This window comes from Rattus norvegicus, chromosome 3 (genome assembly GCF_036323735.1).
Source record: "Rattus norvegicus strain BN/NHsdMcwi chromosome 3, GRCr8, whole genome shotgun sequence".
Taxonomy (NCBI): domain Eukaryota; kingdom Metazoa; phylum Chordata; class Mammalia; order Rodentia; family Muridae; genus Rattus; species Rattus norvegicus.
This window is the reverse complement of record NC_086021.1, coordinates 142707017-142727333: the sequence shown is the minus strand read 5'-3', so window position 1 is coordinate 142727333 and position 20317 is coordinate 142707017. Positions and strand designations below refer to the sequence as shown.

At 40.4% G+C, this 20317-nt stretch overlaps 1 protein-coding gene across 2 annotated transcripts in view; it reads right to left on the bottom strand.

The window, feature by feature from the left end:
• The window catches only part of Plcb1 (phospholipase C beta 1), a 711278-nt gene that overhangs the window by 496709 nt on the left and 194252 nt on the right, over positions 1–20317 (bottom strand). For both annotated transcript variants that reach the window (NM_001077641.2, XM_017591467.3), the window contains exon 3: positions 10407–10475. In NM_001077641.2, the coding sequence (NP_001071109.1) occupies positions 10407–10475 (69 nt within the window). The remainder of the gene's footprint in view (positions 1–10406; positions 10476–20317) is intronic.

Below are 20317 nucleotides of genomic sequence, written 5' to 3'. Positions count from 1 at the left end.
TAAGAGGGTACTCTGAATGCTGGGTCCTCACATGACAGACAGGGAAAACATGGAACGCTTTAGGAAGGGTATTTTAAAAATGGCCATAAGCCACTCTTGAGAAAGGAACCCTCATGACCTTATCCCTTCTTAATAACACTGCATAGGTGCTTGAGGGTCACTAGGGATTTTTGAGGGGACACAAGCATTGCAATCACACCACCCACTTCACAAAAATGAACACTGTGCTCTATCTCCTCTGAGTCCTAATAGCAGTCAGGAACTGGAGGGATCGGCTCTGTATTTTTACAAAGCACTCCACTCTCCTTTGAAAACGATCTCATCCCTTAAATCATCTGTCAATTAGCATTCCAGTATTTCTGTATTAGACATTATGTCAAATTACTTTAGAATCTCCTCTCCTAAATGGACATAGTGTAAGGAATATATATATATATATATATATATATATATATATATATATGCATACTTATCTATCTGTCTTACTTAGAGCCGTGAAAAAGACAGCAATAAGAAACCTCGAGCAGGTAGAGACATAAGTAGCCACGGGCAGTTCCCTACAGCCAAACATAATGTGGTCTTGTTATTCACCATGGCTAAACTCAACCAACAGCTCCATTCAGTTGCTGCTCTCTTTCCAGGCAAACCAAGGTACATGGTTGGGAACTCTCAACTAATGTGTACACCAAGGCTTGAATCTGGGGCCCTCTGACCCAAAATCTTGTTATTTCATTTCAAAACAGTGCTTTGGATTTTGCTTCAGTGTCTTCAGAATGCAGGAGGGAAATACCAACATGTTCTTAAGTGGAAGCAAACTGCTTTAAAATTATTTTGATTGTTGAGAAAAATCTATTAAACTCTTGGCAAACTAGGACGGTTTTCTAAATAAGTACTGTGAGTCTTAACAATAGAATTGCAACAACGGTTCTCTTGGGATAGGTGGCTGGCTCCAGAATTAGTCAGACTTCAAGTTTATTTGTTTTTCTAGCTATATTACAAATATATATTTGAAGGTAGGCTTAATAATCAGAGATACAATGGAATCAATTCTCAATAAGAAGGAATCCAAAGTAGGACATGGAATTCTACAATATACAAGACAATTTCCTAATTTTAACATGCCTTTGCCTATATATTTTACCAACATACATCAATAATAATAGACAGAGTATATCTTGCAGGTATAATGATGTCACCTTTGTGTTGAGTCCTTGGGGCATTTTCCTCTTGGGTTTCTACAGCAATGAGATAAGATAAACACTGCGATTATGCTTGCATTTCAGATAAAGAAACCGAGTCTCATCTATAGAAAATGGTGTGCTGGCTTGTACAGCTTGCAATTAATTGCCTTTGACACACTGCTTCGCACCCATGAGTTTGTGCCGCAGTAGCTACTACGCTCTATTATGCATTTACCGTGCACCAAGACACTCGATGGTGTTTCTAGGACATACAAAATTCATGCCAACAGAAAAGCCATGTTCTTCAGTAAAGCCACATAGAAAATCAATAACATGGATCTTAAAAATGATCTCAACTGTCATGGTCTCTTCCACTTTGACAGTCACATTGATTCTAATGAATACAGATCACTTATCTTTATTAGGTCACAGTTACTCTTTATAGAAGTAAGTCATAAACTTGGTCATAAACTACTGTGAGGAGATATTTCTTTTGGCTGCATTATGCCCCCTCAAAATTCATGTGTTGAAGTCTTAACCCATACATCTTCCAATGTAGTCAGAGGAAATGAAACCATAGGACATGCATATTTTTCTTAATTGAGAACAGCAGTCAAGTTTAAAGAGGACTAGATTGAAAGATTGTAGGAAAATTCCCAGTGTCTTTCTCTATCATAATTCTGAAATCACTCTCTTCTAAAGAAAAGCTATCCATTTAAGCTGGCACCTTTCGCTCCTAGAAATTTATCTCCAGCTTGACTGAACACAAGCGTGCCTCAGAGGAGCATTAGAGGAAATAGAGTGTCTGAGCCCCACAACACATGTCAGAATTTAATTGATCTGGGTGTGGATTAGGCACCAAGATTTCAATCATTCCCCAAGTATTTTTTCATATCTTTATATTAGAACCCACAATAGAAGCCCTGCTTTAAGTACAGGTCAATGGGTAGAATTATTTTTTACAATGAAAACCACAAGATGGCATAATTTTTCACTTGAAAGAATTAAAATTGAGAAATATTTTTAGATATTTACCCTGCACCTCTACAAGTTGAGCACACTGTTTATAGGTTGAGGTCACATAAGACAGAAGCACTATTATCAAGACCTAAAATCTTTTGAAGATAACTAGACTTTAACTCCTTCCAATAAACAATGTTTTTGATACTGGGAACCAGGACACACATATTGTCTGCCACCATATTCTTTAGCTTCTATAGTCCCCTGGAAGAGGTGTGGCCTCCTTTCATTCCTAGACAACTAAGTGCCTTGGAAACTATTGGATAGGAAGGCACTAAGGTAAGAGTTTTGTCATAATAAAAACTTGGAACATAAATTCAAGCATACACATTTTCAGTTCTTTGTATTTTACAAATAGATTTGCACATACACTGAATAATGTAGGAATTGTCCAAAAAATTCAAATTTAACTGTAGGTAAGAGACATACTAAGATCTCCTCAAATAAGGGGACTTATTCTAACATCCCAGTAAAGACCTCAGATTTGAAAGATGCTTTCGAGAAAGTAAAAGCTGCCAGCCATTAGAGAAGATGCTGCGCCTTAATGGTCACTTTCAGGGTCATTTTTTGCCTCCACTATAAAATGTCCTTGAGGGTAAGGCTCAGGTAAAAACAGCTACAGGATTTCAAGTACAAATAGGCACCCATTCTCACCAACCCCAGAATCCCAACGTTTCTGCTACCAAAGTTATATAAAGGTTTCTGTTTCCAAGGAAACTACTGACATATATGGAATTTAATGAACATAAAAAGGAAGCACGCCATATAATTTACATTGAAAGTTAAGCAGGAATAGCTGTCACACACACACACACACACACACACACACACACGTACACACACACGCGCACACACGCACACTCTAAGAAATTTTCACTCTATTTTGCTTCCATTTAGTAAAAAACCATAGATACATTTATAGAAACAGAATGCCAAAAACAACTCTGAAAAGGCTCTTGCAACATGTGAAGTGAATTAAGAAACGGTTGAAGCTGAGAATAAGGGCGAGAGGTTGATCTCATTAACTGGTTAGGAAAAAACAGGAACCCTTGGATTTTGTTGTATGAAGTGTCTTTTTTCATTCTTTCTTTCTAGCCCACACATATCTACATCAGGTTTTATGTCTGCAGTTTCACACAATGATAAATCTAGACAAAGTCTGCAAATTTGCTGATAATCACCAAGAGGGGCAATGAATAAAGTTCTTGTTTTTTAACTCCAAGCATCGGAGATGATTCATTGAAACCAGTGTTGTAGAACACCCAAATAACAGCTCATTATGAGAAGTCTATGTAGGCTTCCAAATCCTATGATGAGCTCTTTGGGATGTGACAACCCTTAAATAAACAGTCCTTTATGAACACTAGCAAGACATGTTCATGATATAGGGAGATTTTGAAAGACTGTGCAGGGGTATCCTAAACAGGAAGATTCAGTATGAAAATACCTAGGAGAAAATACCACTTGAAGCCCATCCCCCACCCCAACTACCTTCACTTTCTTAAATGCATTTTGAGGGACATGGGTGCTCTTGTCTGTTATTTTCTCTCTGACTTCCTTTTCTTAACTCAAGGCATGATTCACAAAAGTCTCAGGCATTAAAAACACACACTGTGGTGCAGCCAGCATTTAATGCACCCATGAGGCCCCTTCATCTTCTCAAACTGAGCTCTGAACTAAGTAAGAACCTTCACTTCCCGCCCCACTGCCCTGGCATCTACCACTCTACTCTTTGAATGGGAATACTCTGGCTATCTAACCTCGGAATGGAGTCACACCTTCATTGTCCTCTCTGTATGCCTTATTTCACTCTAGACAAATACCTTCAGGGTTTGCTTATGTAGTGCACGTTAAAATGTCAGCCCTTCAGGGCTAACGGATGGAAGGATACGCTGCATTTTCATATTTCCATTCCTCTTAGAGAGACACTGGTCAATAAGCGCCTGCTCGCTCGGGTTTCTGCTTTCAACTCCTCGGTAAAGCGCTGTTCACAGACCCTTCTGCTGGCTCCTCACAAAGTCATCAAGGTCTATGTGCCATGGACATTAAGATGGAGTTCTGACACTTCTGCTCCCCTCTCTCCTACCTGCCTCTCCATCCACATCTCTCTGTGTGTATTTGTACACTGTGTTTCATATGTGAGCATGGTGTATACAAGTGTGCTGGGATATGTGCCCATGAGTGAGTATGTGGATTTTGGAACAGGATTTCAGGGTCTCGTCCTTTGTTTCCTGCCCTAGTGCCCTGAAATAAGCCCCCCTAATCAAACAGAAGCTTGCCATTTTGGCAAGAGTAATTGGCTAATGGGATCTCAGGACCCACCTGTCTCTGCTTCCCAATTCTGGGGTCCCAGACATGTCTAACTATGCTGCAGCTTTTGACAATGCTGAGGGCATTCAAACTAAAGTCCTATGCTTGCAGACAGGGACTCTTACCCACTGAACGCCCCTAGCCTTAGTGTCCTTTAACTCAAACATTCCCTAGGACACCTTATCCAAGCTTTAAACACCCACAGATCCATTTCTAGGGCCGACATCGCTGAACTGAGTCTTCTTAACATTAGGCATTTGACAGGCAACGCAACCATTTAATTACTCAAAACCAAACTCTAGATCCAAACTAGACCTAGATATCTAGATCCAATATCTAGATCCAAACTCAAGAATACAGTTAAACTGTATTCCTTTTCTCTTTTTTTTTCCAATCTCAGGACATAACAAACCAATTATACTATTTTTTCAAGGTAAACATAATAGTTCTTTTTAAATTCTTTCTTTCCTCCAACACATCAATGCATGCCAAGTTCTCATATTTAATGCATAGTTACATGTTACCATGGTTTTTTTTTTTTTTTTGCTACCTCAGCAGCTACCAACAAGTCACCCACATTACAATCTAGGATGTCTAGAGTAGCTATTCAGTCAGTCTCCATTGCTTCTTCCTTCACTTGCTGAAGTCCGATCTCAACACAGACAACAGTATTGCCCACCAGTTCTGTTCCAAAGACTGTTCAGAAGTCTGAACTCAAGGCTTCGGATCATTCCTTGAAGAACTCTCAAACACAAGTTACACAGGGAGCAGAGCTATTTGCCTTGTTTGTTCACTGTTACTTCACCCAGAGCCTAGGTGCGTGCTGCCTAGAAATCATGAAGTCCTTGCTAAACCCTTCAGAATATAGTTTAAAAAATAGTAATAATAAAAGTATCACTTTCTACATAGAGATTATAAAAGCAAGGGCTAATCAATTTTTAAAATTTAATTTTACCCTAATAGGCCTCGTGAGATTCTGCTGATACTATGTACAATTTAGAATGTAATTATTGACCTAGATATTTACACAGCATCCATATTGTAATCAGCATTGCAGATCGGGAATACATTGACCTCTCTCTGTCAAAGCATCTGGTGGCCAGGAAAGTGTGTGAAACAGTTCACTTTACAGAAAGTAAAGTTCAAAAGACACGTCCTAGTAATGTTTCTCATAGATATTGCCATATGTGTCATTGAAAACTGAATATAGACAGCATGGTGGTAGCACATGGTATAAAGTTGGGGGGTCTTTGTCACTGTGACTTTTCTTCCCGTGGAGTCTGAATTTAATTTAGAATTACTTACCAGAAGCCATGTATAAACCGTAATTAACACCAATATTATTTTCTTTTGGTTTATATCCTGTGACTTTCATGAGCTTTGGTCTTGTTTTTCTTTACGTCTACCTGATTTTATGTCAAGGGAGAGAAGTTTTAGGTTATGTCAATTTGCTGGGCACTGGTTCTAGAATCTATAATATGAAACAACTGAGTGCGATCAATTCCCTTATAAAATTTGGAATCAAGGGCTAGCAGAAACTGGACTCTTCTCACCAGAACTCTACAACACCTCCATTGAACAGATGGGGAAGTGACACTCAGTAGAAGGAAGGCACGCACGCCATCTTGAAGCTCATCAGTAGCACAGCAGAACTGAGGCCCCTTTGTCCCTACTTCTACTGTTCAGCACACCCAGTGATGTGCTAAATCCCAAGGAACATGAAGGTGATGATGTCATCCTTTTGTGCATATTTGCATCTTATAATCTTTCTCATGCAGCCTTATAGCAAAGACATATACTTTGCCCCATGACCCGGAAGAGATACTGAATGTACACAAAAAAACGTTCCGTGAGAAAGGCTGCCCAGAACCAGACTGAATTTTTAATTCCAGTCAAGTCTATTTCAATTAATGCTGGACACCAGCCATGAAATTAATCTGCTGGGTCAAGAACTACTAATAGATCGGACACCACCGTGTCAGTGTCTGAAAACAGACCTGTTTTAGAAGTCAGCCCACAGAGTGGATATGAACAGCATACCCCAGATATATGTGCGGCAGTGCTTGGCGAGTAAGTGCACTTCGGAAATGGATAGTCGAGCGGAGGGAAGAGACAAGAGAGAGGAAGAGCTATGCATTTTAGAGACAAAGCTGTAAGGTGCCTTCTGTTTTTTACATTTAGACTGTAAAGTCTCCCAAAGTCACTCTAATGAGACATTTCAAAACCAGTGACTTGAACAAAGGCTGTGCAGAGAAGAGCAGATTTTCACCCTATGCACTGTGCTGGAAGTCAACACTTAAGTTCATTAGCAGGGCATCACATTGCCTTCTCCATTCCCTAAAAATGTCATTTCAAATCACAGCAGGCACAGTAAACAGCTCATTCTCAGCCCAGCGTTGAATTTTTATGTAGCAAGATGCTGTGAAAAACAAAAGCATTACAAATACACAGATAAATATTTGCAGGGTGCCTTAGTATTTTGATAAACATCTACTCCACGGGCGCTTTTCCTCTGATCTAGAAGCTTCAACCCGAAGTCTTACACTGATCTGTTCTGTTACATTGCTGTTTTCCCAAGTCAACAGCTTTTCACAGGCTGTCTCTGTGCCCTTTTATGACCCCATCTTTTTTATGGTTGATATCTTAGTTTGCTTTTGCTTATTTGTTTGCCTTTTAATTTTGTCTTCTTGAGTTTTTTTTTACTTCTTTTTTGTTTATTTGTTTGCTTTTTGTTTTCTTGGTCTTGTTTGTTTTTAAAACACATTGTTGTGCACACAGCCCACTCTGGGCTCACACGAGGCAGCCTAAATCAACCTTCCTATTCCCAGGATCATTACATTACAACGTTGTTCTACTTTTTAAACTTTATTTTACTGTGTTTTTCCACTTTTTACTTTGAATTTCCTGTTTTAATTTCTGCAAACTTTATTCCAGCATTCTGGTTTTTTCCGTTTTTTCTTTTCATTTTTTTAAAAAAGGGTCTCACTAAGTAGCTTCAGCTGCTCTGGAACTCACTCTGTAGACCAGGTTTGCCTCAAACTCAAAGAGAGCCACCTGCCTCTGCTTCCTGAGTGCTGGGATTAAGGTGTGCACCACCACACCTGGCCTTTATCCCAGCATTCTTCATGGTCTCTACCCTTTAAGCAGCCATCTACCTCAGGCCACACACCTCGTTCAAAGAGGTGTTCTACTGACTCACTCTGGAATGCTTTAGTGAAATTCTTCTCCATCTATACCCTCTTGTCCTGACATCAGCCAAGCGCTGTTGAGTGTGTCACTGTGTGGGAGAAGGGGGAGCTGAAAGCCAGGCTCACCAGGGTGGCGAGAAAAATAATCACGGTCCCTGATGCCAAAAATTGAGCTGTAGATAAGATTTGAACATCGCACACATTTTAAATAAGTTGTGTTGGTAGGTATGCAGGTTGAACAGAGGTCATCTTTGTCAAATTAAGGCCTCTTTCACTGACACATTCTCCCTCACTGCCTGTGGATCCACACAGCTCCTTTAACAAGACGCCTACCCAGATCACTCCTGACATTTCAACTTCTCCAATTTAAGAAAATGAGATGAAAATTGACTTCCTGAAAATCAGATTTGAAATTTTAAAATAATATTTTCGAAAAGGGTTGGGAAGAAGGGTGAGAATAACTCAGGGATAGAGCCCTTGCCAGGTGTCGAGGAGGTCAGTCCTGTCTTCAGTGCCACCACTTTTAAGATGGCAATATCATCAGCACATGAAAGTAGTGATGTTTGAACTCAGCTGAAACTGTGTTTTTCAACACCCCGAAGCCAGGCACCATCTGTAGCCACAATGTCCTTAGAAAACCAGGCTTTGTGGGGAGGTGAGAACCAGGCAACAACATTTAAAAAAATGTTTCCCAGGTGATTTTATGAGAAGTTAAATTTGTGCAAATAGTTTGTTAATGATTTGTTCCTTGCCTCCTCAAAACATCCCTACTCGGTACCTAGCATTACCACTGAGCCTATGAGGAGGAAGTGTGTCTCTGCCAGGTGACACAGGTAAATAGAAGAGAACCAGCTTCGGCAATGTGAACATAGACTAAAGGTCGGAGGGCACAGCAAGGAAGCAGAATGGCCCATAGAAAAAGCAACCCTTGTCTCCCAGAGCATTAGGAGAAACAGACAAGCTGAGCAGTATGGGTTTCGAAAGCACTTCCCCAAGGGAGGCACTTTGAGATCTAATCATAGTTTATCAGCTGAACGCAGTGCAGATGCCACTTCTGTCCTCTATCAACATTCAATAGACATTTATCAAACAGCATCCATAAACCAAGTACTTACTGATAAGCTAGCCGGGAGCTCACTTACAGTGAAAGAGACCAGCGCCAGCCTGTGGGAGGGGGTTGGCTTTGACTCCTAAGATTTGGGGAACAGTGGGGTCTATTGAAAACCAGTGGGAGTTGGTGAGGTGGGGCATGTAACTGTCCTCAGATAGTATTGATATGAGGTGAGGTCAATAACTTCTAGTTAAAAGGCACATTTTGCTGCTAAGCTACTGATAGAATATACTGAGCTAACAGGCTGGCAATGAAAGCTGACTGAAATGGTGTTTGAAGGAGAAAAAAAGCTTCTTTGCTAACCCCGAACCGGGAATAATTCTGCATCACGAACAACATATTAATTCTAAGTGCAAAGACCAGGACGTGGAAATCCCCTCTATGAGAAAGTAAAAGGTAAATTGGTTTCACACGAAACACATTTAGAAGCCTTCTCACAAACATTTCTGATTTTTTTCCTTTCTAAATATTATTTTTTTTCACATTTTCTAGACACCCATTTTAACCCATTCAGCTAACCCCAGCATTTGGTATTTGCTCGGTGCCAGACTGCCAGCACCAACCTACGACTGCAAAGATGTCTGTGAGGGGAAATTATTCAAGCTGACGGTTTCTCTGTACGCCCAAAGCAGCAGATCACTCTGGATGCTAATGAAACTGTTCTGACTTTTAGAGGCTTAAGCAGCAGTTGTGGGAAGACCCTAAAAAAGAAAATTGCTATTTTAAACTCCTAAATGGCAACTCCCCTGCCTCCTTGCTTGGCCGATACACTCCCCCCCCCCCCGAGGAAAGAAGTATTGAATGCCTTAAATATTATATCCAGTAACAAAGGGTTTTCAACTACCTAGATAAGTTAAAAAAATGCATTTTCTCCACCCAGCATTTGAATTTTATCTTCAGAAAATGTGTTCCGAACCCAAACTAATGACATCCGTCTTAGCATGTCTTAAAACACCCTCATTACTAATGTGCAGAATTTACTTTTGCCTCTGTACTTGTCCGTGTTTTAGTTGCACAGTGTTTGAGTTTCGTATTGTCTCTGCTCACTAGGATGACTGCAGTTTATGCTAGAAGTAAGGAAAGAAATGTATGTCTACCAATGTTTCTGAGTTAAATGATATTCTGCAAAAGAGCGTACGCCTTTGAAATTAACCAACACAGGCCGAGCATAACTTATTCAAAATACTTTACAGTTTTGAAACATTGGAGTATATGTACTCAGATACCTTCTTAATAGGACCCAAGTCTAAACACAAAAATCCATAACCACCTCATACATATTGCCTGAAAGTAATTTTACACAATATTTTTAATCACCAAGGCATATCATGGGTCAGTATGAAATTTCCCACTCACAATGTATAGTATTTTGCCATTTCCAATTTAGGAGAGTAATCTGTCCACAAATGAAGAGCAATAAGGCCGTATGTTCACTCATTATTTCTACCTTTTAATGAAACTGGAGGTGAGGAGGGCTCACTGGCTGTTGTGTATTACAACAGCTACAACACAGAAGCTTTTAATTGGGGCAATTAATTGATATCTTGACATAGATAAAGAATCAAAGCAACAGCTGGTACAGGCACAGGCTCCTACCTTGGGAGCTTTGGCGTGCTTCCCACACCTGGCATCCTTGACGAGGCTGAGATCTAACAGCTCCGTCTCCTGAAAAGCAAAATGGGAAGTTGTTAGGAAACCACACAGACTGTTCATCTTTGTTTTATGTCATTGACATCACTTTAAAGAACATTATCATCTGGAGGTTTACCTGAGGACTTAACTACAGTAAGCTACCCCTCACCCCCATATTATGTCTCATTAAGTCAGGAGGAAGAAAAAGTTCATCACTGCTAACTACTCAAAAGTATGTTAAAACACATATTCCAATATATTTGCTAAAGCATCTTTAAAAAGTTAAAAGCATGATTTGCATCCCTAAATCTAAATCCTCTAAGACAGTCGTTCTCAGCCTCCCTAATGCTGCAAACTTTTAAGACAGTTCCTCATGTTGTGGTGACCCCACCACCACCACCACACACACACATACCAACCATAAAATTATTTAGTTGGTACCTCAGAACTGTAATTTTACTACGGTTATGATTGCAATGTAAATATCTCATATGCAGGATAGCTGACTAGTGTGGGGGTCACGACCCGCAGGTTGAGAACTTCCACTCTTAAGCCATTCCTAAATCAAAAGAAATCCAGCTTTGTCCCAGAGTTGAAAAGAAACCCTGGGGTTCCTAGGTGAATGCATTTGGGTATGGGGGAAATCAAGAAGGCCGGAGGAAGTTACATGCTCCCATCATCAGCTCGCTCTCACACCTAATATATCTGGCCAATATTACAGATGGATACACACACACACACACACACACACACACACACACACACACACCCCAAATTCTGCTGTCAGGCTTTGCACACAAATTTCAGGCCACTTCCCTTTCACTTAATCATTATCAAATGTACTTTTTAATTTATTATTCAAAAACTATAATATCTAATTACTCCAGGAAACAAGAAACATGCGTTGATTTTCTGAAGTGCCATCAAGTGGGGGTGGGGGAGAGAAACATGAAATATATGTGTCTGTTGGGAAAGAGTACTTTTCCCTGGGTGCACGTGGAAGAATCATTTAGCTTGGAGAAGTGGGAGGCAGGTTCATCACAACTGGAGAGTACAGAATTATTCCATAGAAGAATGGCCCAAAGATTTAAGAAGGATCTAAGATATTCATAGTCTTCAGATATTTAGAGACACAACCCATGCATGGAGAGATAAAGAAGAGGAGGAAGACAAAAAATAATAAAGCTGTATGCACAGTAGTAATCCAACAAGGGAGTATCAAGGGCGACCCTCTGTGTCCCATTTGGATTAAGTATTGAACATGGGAAGGGAAATCATGGAAGACAACAGTACAGGGTTGGGAACACTGAAGGTTTACTGACAGAGCATAGGTTTGCAGTGTAGGTGTACCAATCAGCGAGCACAGTGCTATAATGAATAGAACTCCCTTAAAGGGGGTTGCAATCATCCAACAATGTGGCCTGGTCAAGAGTCAATGGGATGCAGACATCTACCCCACTTATCTCAGAAAAGGCACTATAATATGATTCATCTGACAACAGACTCTAGATAACCCACAACAGACTCTCTAGAAATCTCATCCAAGATACTCAAGAATACTGATACTGATACTCCCTGGAGGCTTTTTACAGCAGGTACCTTCCAATTCCAAATGTCTGGTCTAAAACACTTTGATAACTGTTTTAAGGCTTGAGTGCAAAGGGTCTACTGGGATATGGATTCCCTCTACTGCATACAAATCCATACCAGACCAAAGAGCACGCTCTGCCCTGGCCACCTCTCTGAGACATGGAGTGAAGGTTGGATGGAGGAGACATCTTCCCATGATTATTCTATCTCAGAAGTGCTTTCCTGTCTTAGTGAATCTCCTGGTTTCATCTGCACTGTGACTGACCTGTGGAAACCTTCCCATACCATATGGAGTGACATGCGAGGACCAAGCAAAAGGACCTTCCTTGCAGGACAGTGTGACGTCGACTAAGCTGCCTTCACTCACAGTACTTCAGGTACCCAGAAAAGTGTGCTAACCCCTTGGCATTCAATGTTTGGCTTAGGCAATTGCATCATGGATCTGTCCTGGAGAAATAATGAAGACAAGACTTGATGAAGTTGAAGCCCAAGCCTGGGTTTCTTGATCTCCACAGCAGTAGCAACTACTTTGCTGAAGAGGAAGGCAGGGAAGTACTAATAAAGCCTTTGGAAGTTTAATCTACAAGACAGGAACAGTATGGCCATCTGAGAGGTGAGATAAAGAGTGAAGGTTTATCAATGGAGAATTCTGGAAGAGACTGTGGCATAAAGAAGGAGAAAGATCACCAAACAGTGCCAGAGGTTCTGACTTCCTCACTGGAACAAAAACCTTAGGCAAACTGCTTTCATATTTGAGAATTCATGATTTGAGAAATCTGTCCAGGAGCAAATGCCATTCGTTAATTCCTCTGACATTGTTTAATGAATGCTGGCAATGCACAGTCCAATCATGAGGATTGAATCACAAAATGCAAAAGTAGGCTCTCCAATTTGAGGCACTGTGAGTAATCCAGTCAGTCCCTGTTAAACGAGATACTTCCAAACGCCTGCAGATCCTGGTTGGGGAAGGCTAGCACAAAGATGGTGTAGATTTCCTGGCTTTGCAGTTTATATAGGGAGGAGGACAGATTCTCCTAGAGGGCCAATTAGAGGGAGATGAATACAGGCAGGAATGATGAGCATAAAGCACTCATGCAGCAGATGTGCAAAGGTATATATGACAGTCCATAGGTGTTAAATGACCATCTCTCATGGGTAGGATAAAAGCTATCTACACCCACATTATATACTTACCAAAGTTTGAGAGTAACACTTTCTATTCAAAGCTTTTCTTCTCAGTTGAACAAATGGACTGAAACATTGCTTGCTTGTTTATACACAAAAACCCAAACTAAGTTCACAAAGAACTTAGTAGGCCTCATTACTTTTATACTGGAGATAATGAATATTGTTCCGTATTGCCAGCTTCGGCGAAGGTTTCATTCCCTAAGTGGTGGAGTGATAGTTAATGCCAGCTACCCTAGGGGTTCATTCCGATAGCACAGAGCTAAGCAGCTTCTCTCACTGGTGTGTAAAATTGTGTGTTCAGGAAAAGCATCAAGGGCACCATGGGGTGCATAATGTGGCACGGGGAAGACCCAGGTAGTAGAGCTGTTCACGGGCCCTTTCAGCTGGAAAGGGGTGATGTAAAATCACATCCCCACTTCCATTTCCATACCGTACCAGTCCTCTGGGGCTTTCACTGCATCTTTTTCTCTCCTTCCTGACGGAGAGAATGCAGAAGCCAAAGCATAGGACCACAGAAATGTTACCTATGCCATGGAAACTTCTTCTGGGCTAATTTTCCTGTGTTAATAGTTTTAATGACCTAATCCATTATAAAGCACGGTGTGGTCTCTCTCTCAGCTCATTTGACAGTTGGTACCTTCTAGCTTTGCAAAGCTTGCTGGATACAAATTGCATCACTGATTAAATGGTGACAATACGACACATACCAGTGGCTCTGAGAATGTAGCCTGCATTAGAGTCCCTTGAAAGGCTTAAAGACATTAAGCATGCGAATTTGATATCTAATAACCTTCTGACTGGTGCTGATGCTGCTGTCGAAGGACCAGCACTTTGAGGTATGCTTATAAAGACCCAATTTCAGGCTGCTGCTGTATGGTTTTTAGGTGCATGATGAATAAGGGCTATATAACAGTTATAAATTATATGAAGACTCTCTAACTCATTTTTTCTATAGAGAGCTGTCACTAATACCCGCTGAATATCAAACTATGACTAATAGTAATCTAGGATTGGATTTGATGTACTTAAGGGAAAACACCATAACCTCCTAGTTTTGAAAGTTCCTTTATATTAAATTTGTCCTGAAGGAAATACCTTTAAGTGTCCAGAAATTTAAAGCATTAAAATGGTGTTGTGTTGCTGAATACCCTGCTATTTAAACAATGCTGAGGTGTCTTTAAAGCAGTGAAGTAGAGGTGTTTCCGTTCTAAGAACATCCAGCTTGCTCAGGTGTATAAAGGGAAAATATAGCAACACACATCTGTTTTTGACCTACTATGGCATCTTCAATGCCTGGACCACAGTCCTAGGGGCAGCAACAAATGTACTTACATATTATGCTTCTTTCTCCCTTTATAAGTATGGCAGAGTGAATCAACAGCCATCAAAGGTTTGGGGAAACATTGCTCCAGATTTTTGTTTTGAATGTGAAATGAGAAAAGGAAGACCTGTGAGCTACGGAAAGACTGGATGGTCTCTGATGTTTATATTCAGCAGGAAGATTTCAACCCATCAGCCATAAACCCACTGTGAGGGAGATGAGCCATGAAATCCACTGCAATTTCAGGAAAGAATACAGTTTAAAATGCAACTCTTTCCAGAATACCAAGTCCTGTGCATGGTTACCAAATCCCATTAGTCACCCAATATAATAGCATGCTTCAAGCTCACACAATACATAATCAGAACAGCAATTACAGCCATAAACATTTCACAGGGAAGATATTAATGGTGGGGTGTATGGTGTGATTATGTGTACCTCCACATGGGGGATATTCATTAAGCTGTTCAACCTTGATTCACCAAAATAAGAATCAGTTAATAGATTGGCTGTCAAACATCTTCGAAATTCACAATTGGAGAATGTTTGGGGGATCCTTCTAAGAGGGTTTTGAGTTGAGGAGAAGCCTAGGCATAGACCCTCTTTGTTATTTTAACTACTTTGTGAGAGGGCTGCCTAATGTGTGCTGTGCAGCTGTCAACATTCCCTGCACTGTCTCGCCTTTCCAGCTCTTGCTTCACTCATTCCATAGGCATAATTTTTGTCTTTTTTTTAAAAACCTGCAACGTAAAAAAAGACCAATGGGAATGAGATGCACCATCCCTGAAAAAGGTGACTATCTCATATTCTTTACTTGAACACACTTACATTGACTATAAGCAAGCATCATCAACCTAAAAGGCATAAAATGCAAGGATTCTCTTGCAGCTATCCCTTGTTATCAACACAAAGTGAAGCTGACTGTGGCAAATGTTTGTGTGCACCAGGTAACCCATGTTGCAAACATGTATGCATGTGTGGGCAACATCATGATTATTGGGCTGAGATCTCTTATTTAGCAAGTAAAGCTAATGCACACACATAAATGCTAATGCTTGGAACATTTCCCGTTTTGAGCAAAAAGGGAAAAGTTCTAGTAGAAGCATGGTTAATTAGTGACTTTTCTGCTGCTGTCATACAGTACCATAACCAAAGGCAACTTAACTTAAGGGAGAATGGGTATATTGTGGGGTACGTATTCAGAGGGATGAGTCCATTATTGCAAGGGATATAGCATCTTATGGCAGGGATTGATGGAAGGAGAGAAAAGCTTCCCGAGTATGTCTATAGCAGCAAGTATGATGGGAAGCAGAAGTGGGGAAGGCTTTTAAATTTGAAAGCCCACCCCAGTGATGTCCTTCATCCCGCAAAGCTATACCTCCCCATGGCCTCTAAATGGCACCATTAACAGTGGGCCAAGTGTCAAAATGCCTGAGCTAATAGTGAGGATTTCAACTCTAATTCAAACTCTAGAGTTGATAAAGCATATAGGAAAAAAACAGGAAATATATGAAAATAAATAAAGATATGAAGATTAAAGATATTTCATGAAACCCAGAAATAATAAGAGATTTTCTAGAGAAATTGACTTCAACTTCATTGCCAGAATTAAATGTGAAACACGATGAATATGTGTAGTGGAAACGGAAAGCATAAGATTACTGCTAGGTAAGGGGTTATACTGTAATTGTCTATTAACATGGAGCTTCTGGGTTTCTCTCTTCCTTCGTTTCTTTCTTTTTTTCTTTCTTTCTTTTGAATATATTGACAAAGACACTAGGCCACCTCTTCTCCACAAATAGTGTTTGGGCTGCCGGGCAGATGCTGTATTCTATCTTGGTTTATGCTAGAAATGATAACCGGATAAAGAAGGTTAATGCTGTCCAATCTAGGCTCTATAACAGGAAAACTGTAAAACATTATTAACTCTCACTTTTACATAAAAAGTCAATCTGATACGTAGTTGTTTGCAAACACGAAAGGTGACTGATGCAGTGTGTGAATTACCACAATTCCTTGTTCTAAAGACCATGTCCAGAACTCAGTGCTTTTCAATGCCACTTTCTTCTGGAGTCTGAACGTTACCTCTAGCCTTACTTACAAATTCTGTTTCAATGACATAGACAGGAATACAGCCTATATAAGAGAAAATGTGGAAATTAACATTATTTGTATGTTATTCTCTCTTTCCTTTCCTCTGCCTTTATACTTCTCCTTCAGAGATAAAGCATCTGTCAAAGATTAGGGATCCTACGGTCTTTCAAAAGCTAAAACCTGTAAAGAGAAGCTCACACCTCACCAAGCCAGTCAGCGTCTCTAATGCAATGTCTAATCCTAATGGGGCTCCTAAACAAGGTACACATTTTCTAGGCTTTCTATTTCACTTTGAGTGGGAGATGTTGTAAGCACAAACTGGAGGATAATAAGCAATGAAGGTGACGCCTAGGGAAATGGAGGGAAACCGTGGTGACTAATCACATGACATCATGCTGAGAAGGAAGCCGTGGAGTGGGGATGGGCCCGGAAGGTTTCCAGCCTCTTTGCTCATCTTACACATTCTCGTTTAGAGTCTGCAATTTAGCACATATTCAGTAAATACTGAAAATATATTTTTGAGCAAAAGAACCCAAAGCTGCCATTATTCCAGTGGATAGATTTCAGTCTAGATATGTCTTCAGAGAGTGTTTATTCACAAGAAGAGTGAATTCACAGAGTGGAGAAACAGGAGCAAAAAGCAATAGCCCACATAGATGTCTTGCTGAGATGACAAGGTTAGTTCATGAGGCAACCTGTTGATAGGAACACCCAGGAGAGCAGGGTGGATAAGAGGAAAATAAGCCATGCAAAGGTCCCAAAGAAGGAACACATAACATGCAAGTTTAAAAATGCTGTGCACTCTAGGAGACAGCATGGCTAACTTCCAGCCTCGCAAGACACCGTGGCTAGTATAAGAGCTTGTGTCAGTATTCGAAAAGTACTTAAAACAGTGGTTCTCAACCTCCTAAGGCTGCCACCCTTTAATACAGTTCCTCATGCTATCATGATCCCCCAACCATAAAACTGTTTCCATTGCTACTTCACAGCTCATTTTCTACTGTTATGAGCTGTAATGTACTTCCTGATGGTCTTAGTTGACCCCTATGAAAGGGTAGATCTACTTGCCCCTCCACAAATGGGTTGCAACCCATAGGTTGAGAACCACTGACTTAAAGACTCCGTCAAGTTTTGAACAAGAGCTTCCAGATCATCATTAGAAGATATCACTTTGGCCTCAAAATACAGTTTCTCAATATTTGTAGCAGAATCGTCCCTAGAACTTCAAGGACACCACTATTTACAAAAGTTCCCAGCCTTGCATAAATATATATTATCTGTAGGTAACTAAGCAAACTGTCTTAGTTAGGGTTTCTATTGCTATGAAGAGACATCATAACCTTGCAACTTTTATAAACAAAACATTTAGCTGAAGCTGGCTAACAGTTTCTAAGATTTAGTCCATTATCTTCTTGGAGAGAAGCATGGCAACATATAGGCAGACATGGTGTAGGAGAAGGAGCTGAGAGTTCTACGTCTTGATCCATGGGCAGCAGAAGGAAACTGCTAGACTTGGCCTGATTTGAGCATAAGAGACTTCAAAGCCTGTCCACACAGTGGCACACTTAGTCCATCAAGGCCATACATACCGTAAGAAGGCTACGTTTCCTAATAGTGCCACTCCCCGTGAGCCAAGCATATTCAAACCACCACACACATCTTCTGTGATTCTTTAAATCTTCTCTGGATTACTTACAATGTCCAAGGCAATTTACATAATATATAAGTCATTGTTAGACTACATTTGGGGGGAAATCATGACAAGAACTTGTCATTACGGATTCAGTAAACACACAATTTCTTTCTTTTGGAATGTTTTTGATCCACAGTTGTGTGCTGTTCAAAAATACACACCCTGGTAAGGACTCTGGTAAGGAATTCTAGAATGACTAGGTCTTCATTGTAGTTTTGATATCTAGAGTGATCAGAAAAAGATAAACTACAAGGAATCAGATGATAAACCAGAAGACCTTCATACAATCAATGCCAAGAAAAAGTCCATCCAGGAGGAGGAGGTTAGTTATTAGTCTTAAAACTTATGGAGAGCTTGAATTAATGAGGCAAAAAGTTTATTGAAGTTTATTGTGATGGGATTAAAGTTTCTTTATCACAAAGGAGGTGGACATGAACAGTGTAATTAGCACTACCAACAGGAGCAGTAAGTAGAACTATTACAAACAGAGACCAGAGATCTACCAAGAATTGCAGGAGATGATCTGCAGGTGTCACCGCATTGAACAGTGCAACAGCACTGACACTGTATCTAATTCTTCCCTTTGTCAGATGAGAGAACTAAGAAATTTGCCACCACTATTGGCCAACTGGGTAATTTTATTACACAGGGCAACATCTTCGCCACTTGTAGTAGGGGGATACTAAGGTGGCCCTGTGGCACCAGGGCATTTATGTAAGTACTTCCACTCAAATATAGGCACAACCACACTGGCTTTGACCCAGGAGACTGGGGCAGGGGTGACAAATTATCAAGCTCATGATTATGCTGGGAGAGGTGGAGAAGGTGAGAGGATGTTGCAGAATGTATGAAAGCTTTCAATCTGGTGACTTAACCAAAAGTGCCTTCTCAGAATATCTAAGTAAGAGAAGGTAGGAACAGAGGCTCTGAACTGACTGCTATGTTGTGTCCTATCTAAGTAAAAGAAAATCTCTAGGAGAAAGGGAATTCAGACGAACAATGTTGAGGAAGTAAACGGTGACAATGACATGAGCCTAGGTGGCAAAATTAGAGCTAAATGTGCAGCAGCCACCCTGAAGACTTCCTTGCATCCCAGCGAGCACCCAAACAGGTGTGACTCTGACAGATTGAAACACTACGAGAGATGTTTGCCATTAAGTGTGTTCTAATTTGTTATAAAGCAGGAGAGAACAAATACAGTACTCCCCGAGAACATCTCAAATGATAGCATGACTTTATTTTCACCTCACAATATAATCTTTCTCTGTGAAACCTATATCTACCTTAGATGACAAATAGATATATGTGAAGTCTACGGACAACATGCTTGAGTTTACTAGTTCTTATTATCAGGCAGCTCATAGAGCGAGGTGCCATACTTGACTCGGGTGGGAGGTGTATGGTGCTGCATTTGTTAAGGACTCAAGCAATAGACAACAATATCAGTGTCGCTAAAGATTACACTCATACAATCTTCTGCTATCCGCTGTGCTAGGAGAACATACTCACTTCATGCTAATCAGATTAAGGGATAATAGCAGCCATCATTTTGCAAATGGTTTCTTGAGTGCTAGAACCGATCTCTCTGAATATTTTAGGTGAGCACAGGATCTAATTTCCATAAAAGGTCTTTAGAAAGGAATAGGAGACACTATAGACGTATCATGGGGCAAGCTGCTTCTACCTGTGGAGTCCAGATGATCTCAGTGTAGCCAGATTGACTTTCTGAGTCATCTAAAATGTTAGCATTGGCCTTTACCTATTTCAGGGTGGGTGAGCTGCCAGCAGAATTTTTAATCTGGCCATTGAATCTGCTTCTGATCTTACCTTCCGACAACTGAACACACAACTTACCATATGCCAGTTATACTCCTTAAGCTCCTTTATGGCTCAACATAATGGTTTTGAGAATATGGTCCTTTGACAAAGGACACCAATACCACTTGAGAGATGACAGAAAGGTCTTTGCCTTCCCCTAGACATACTGTA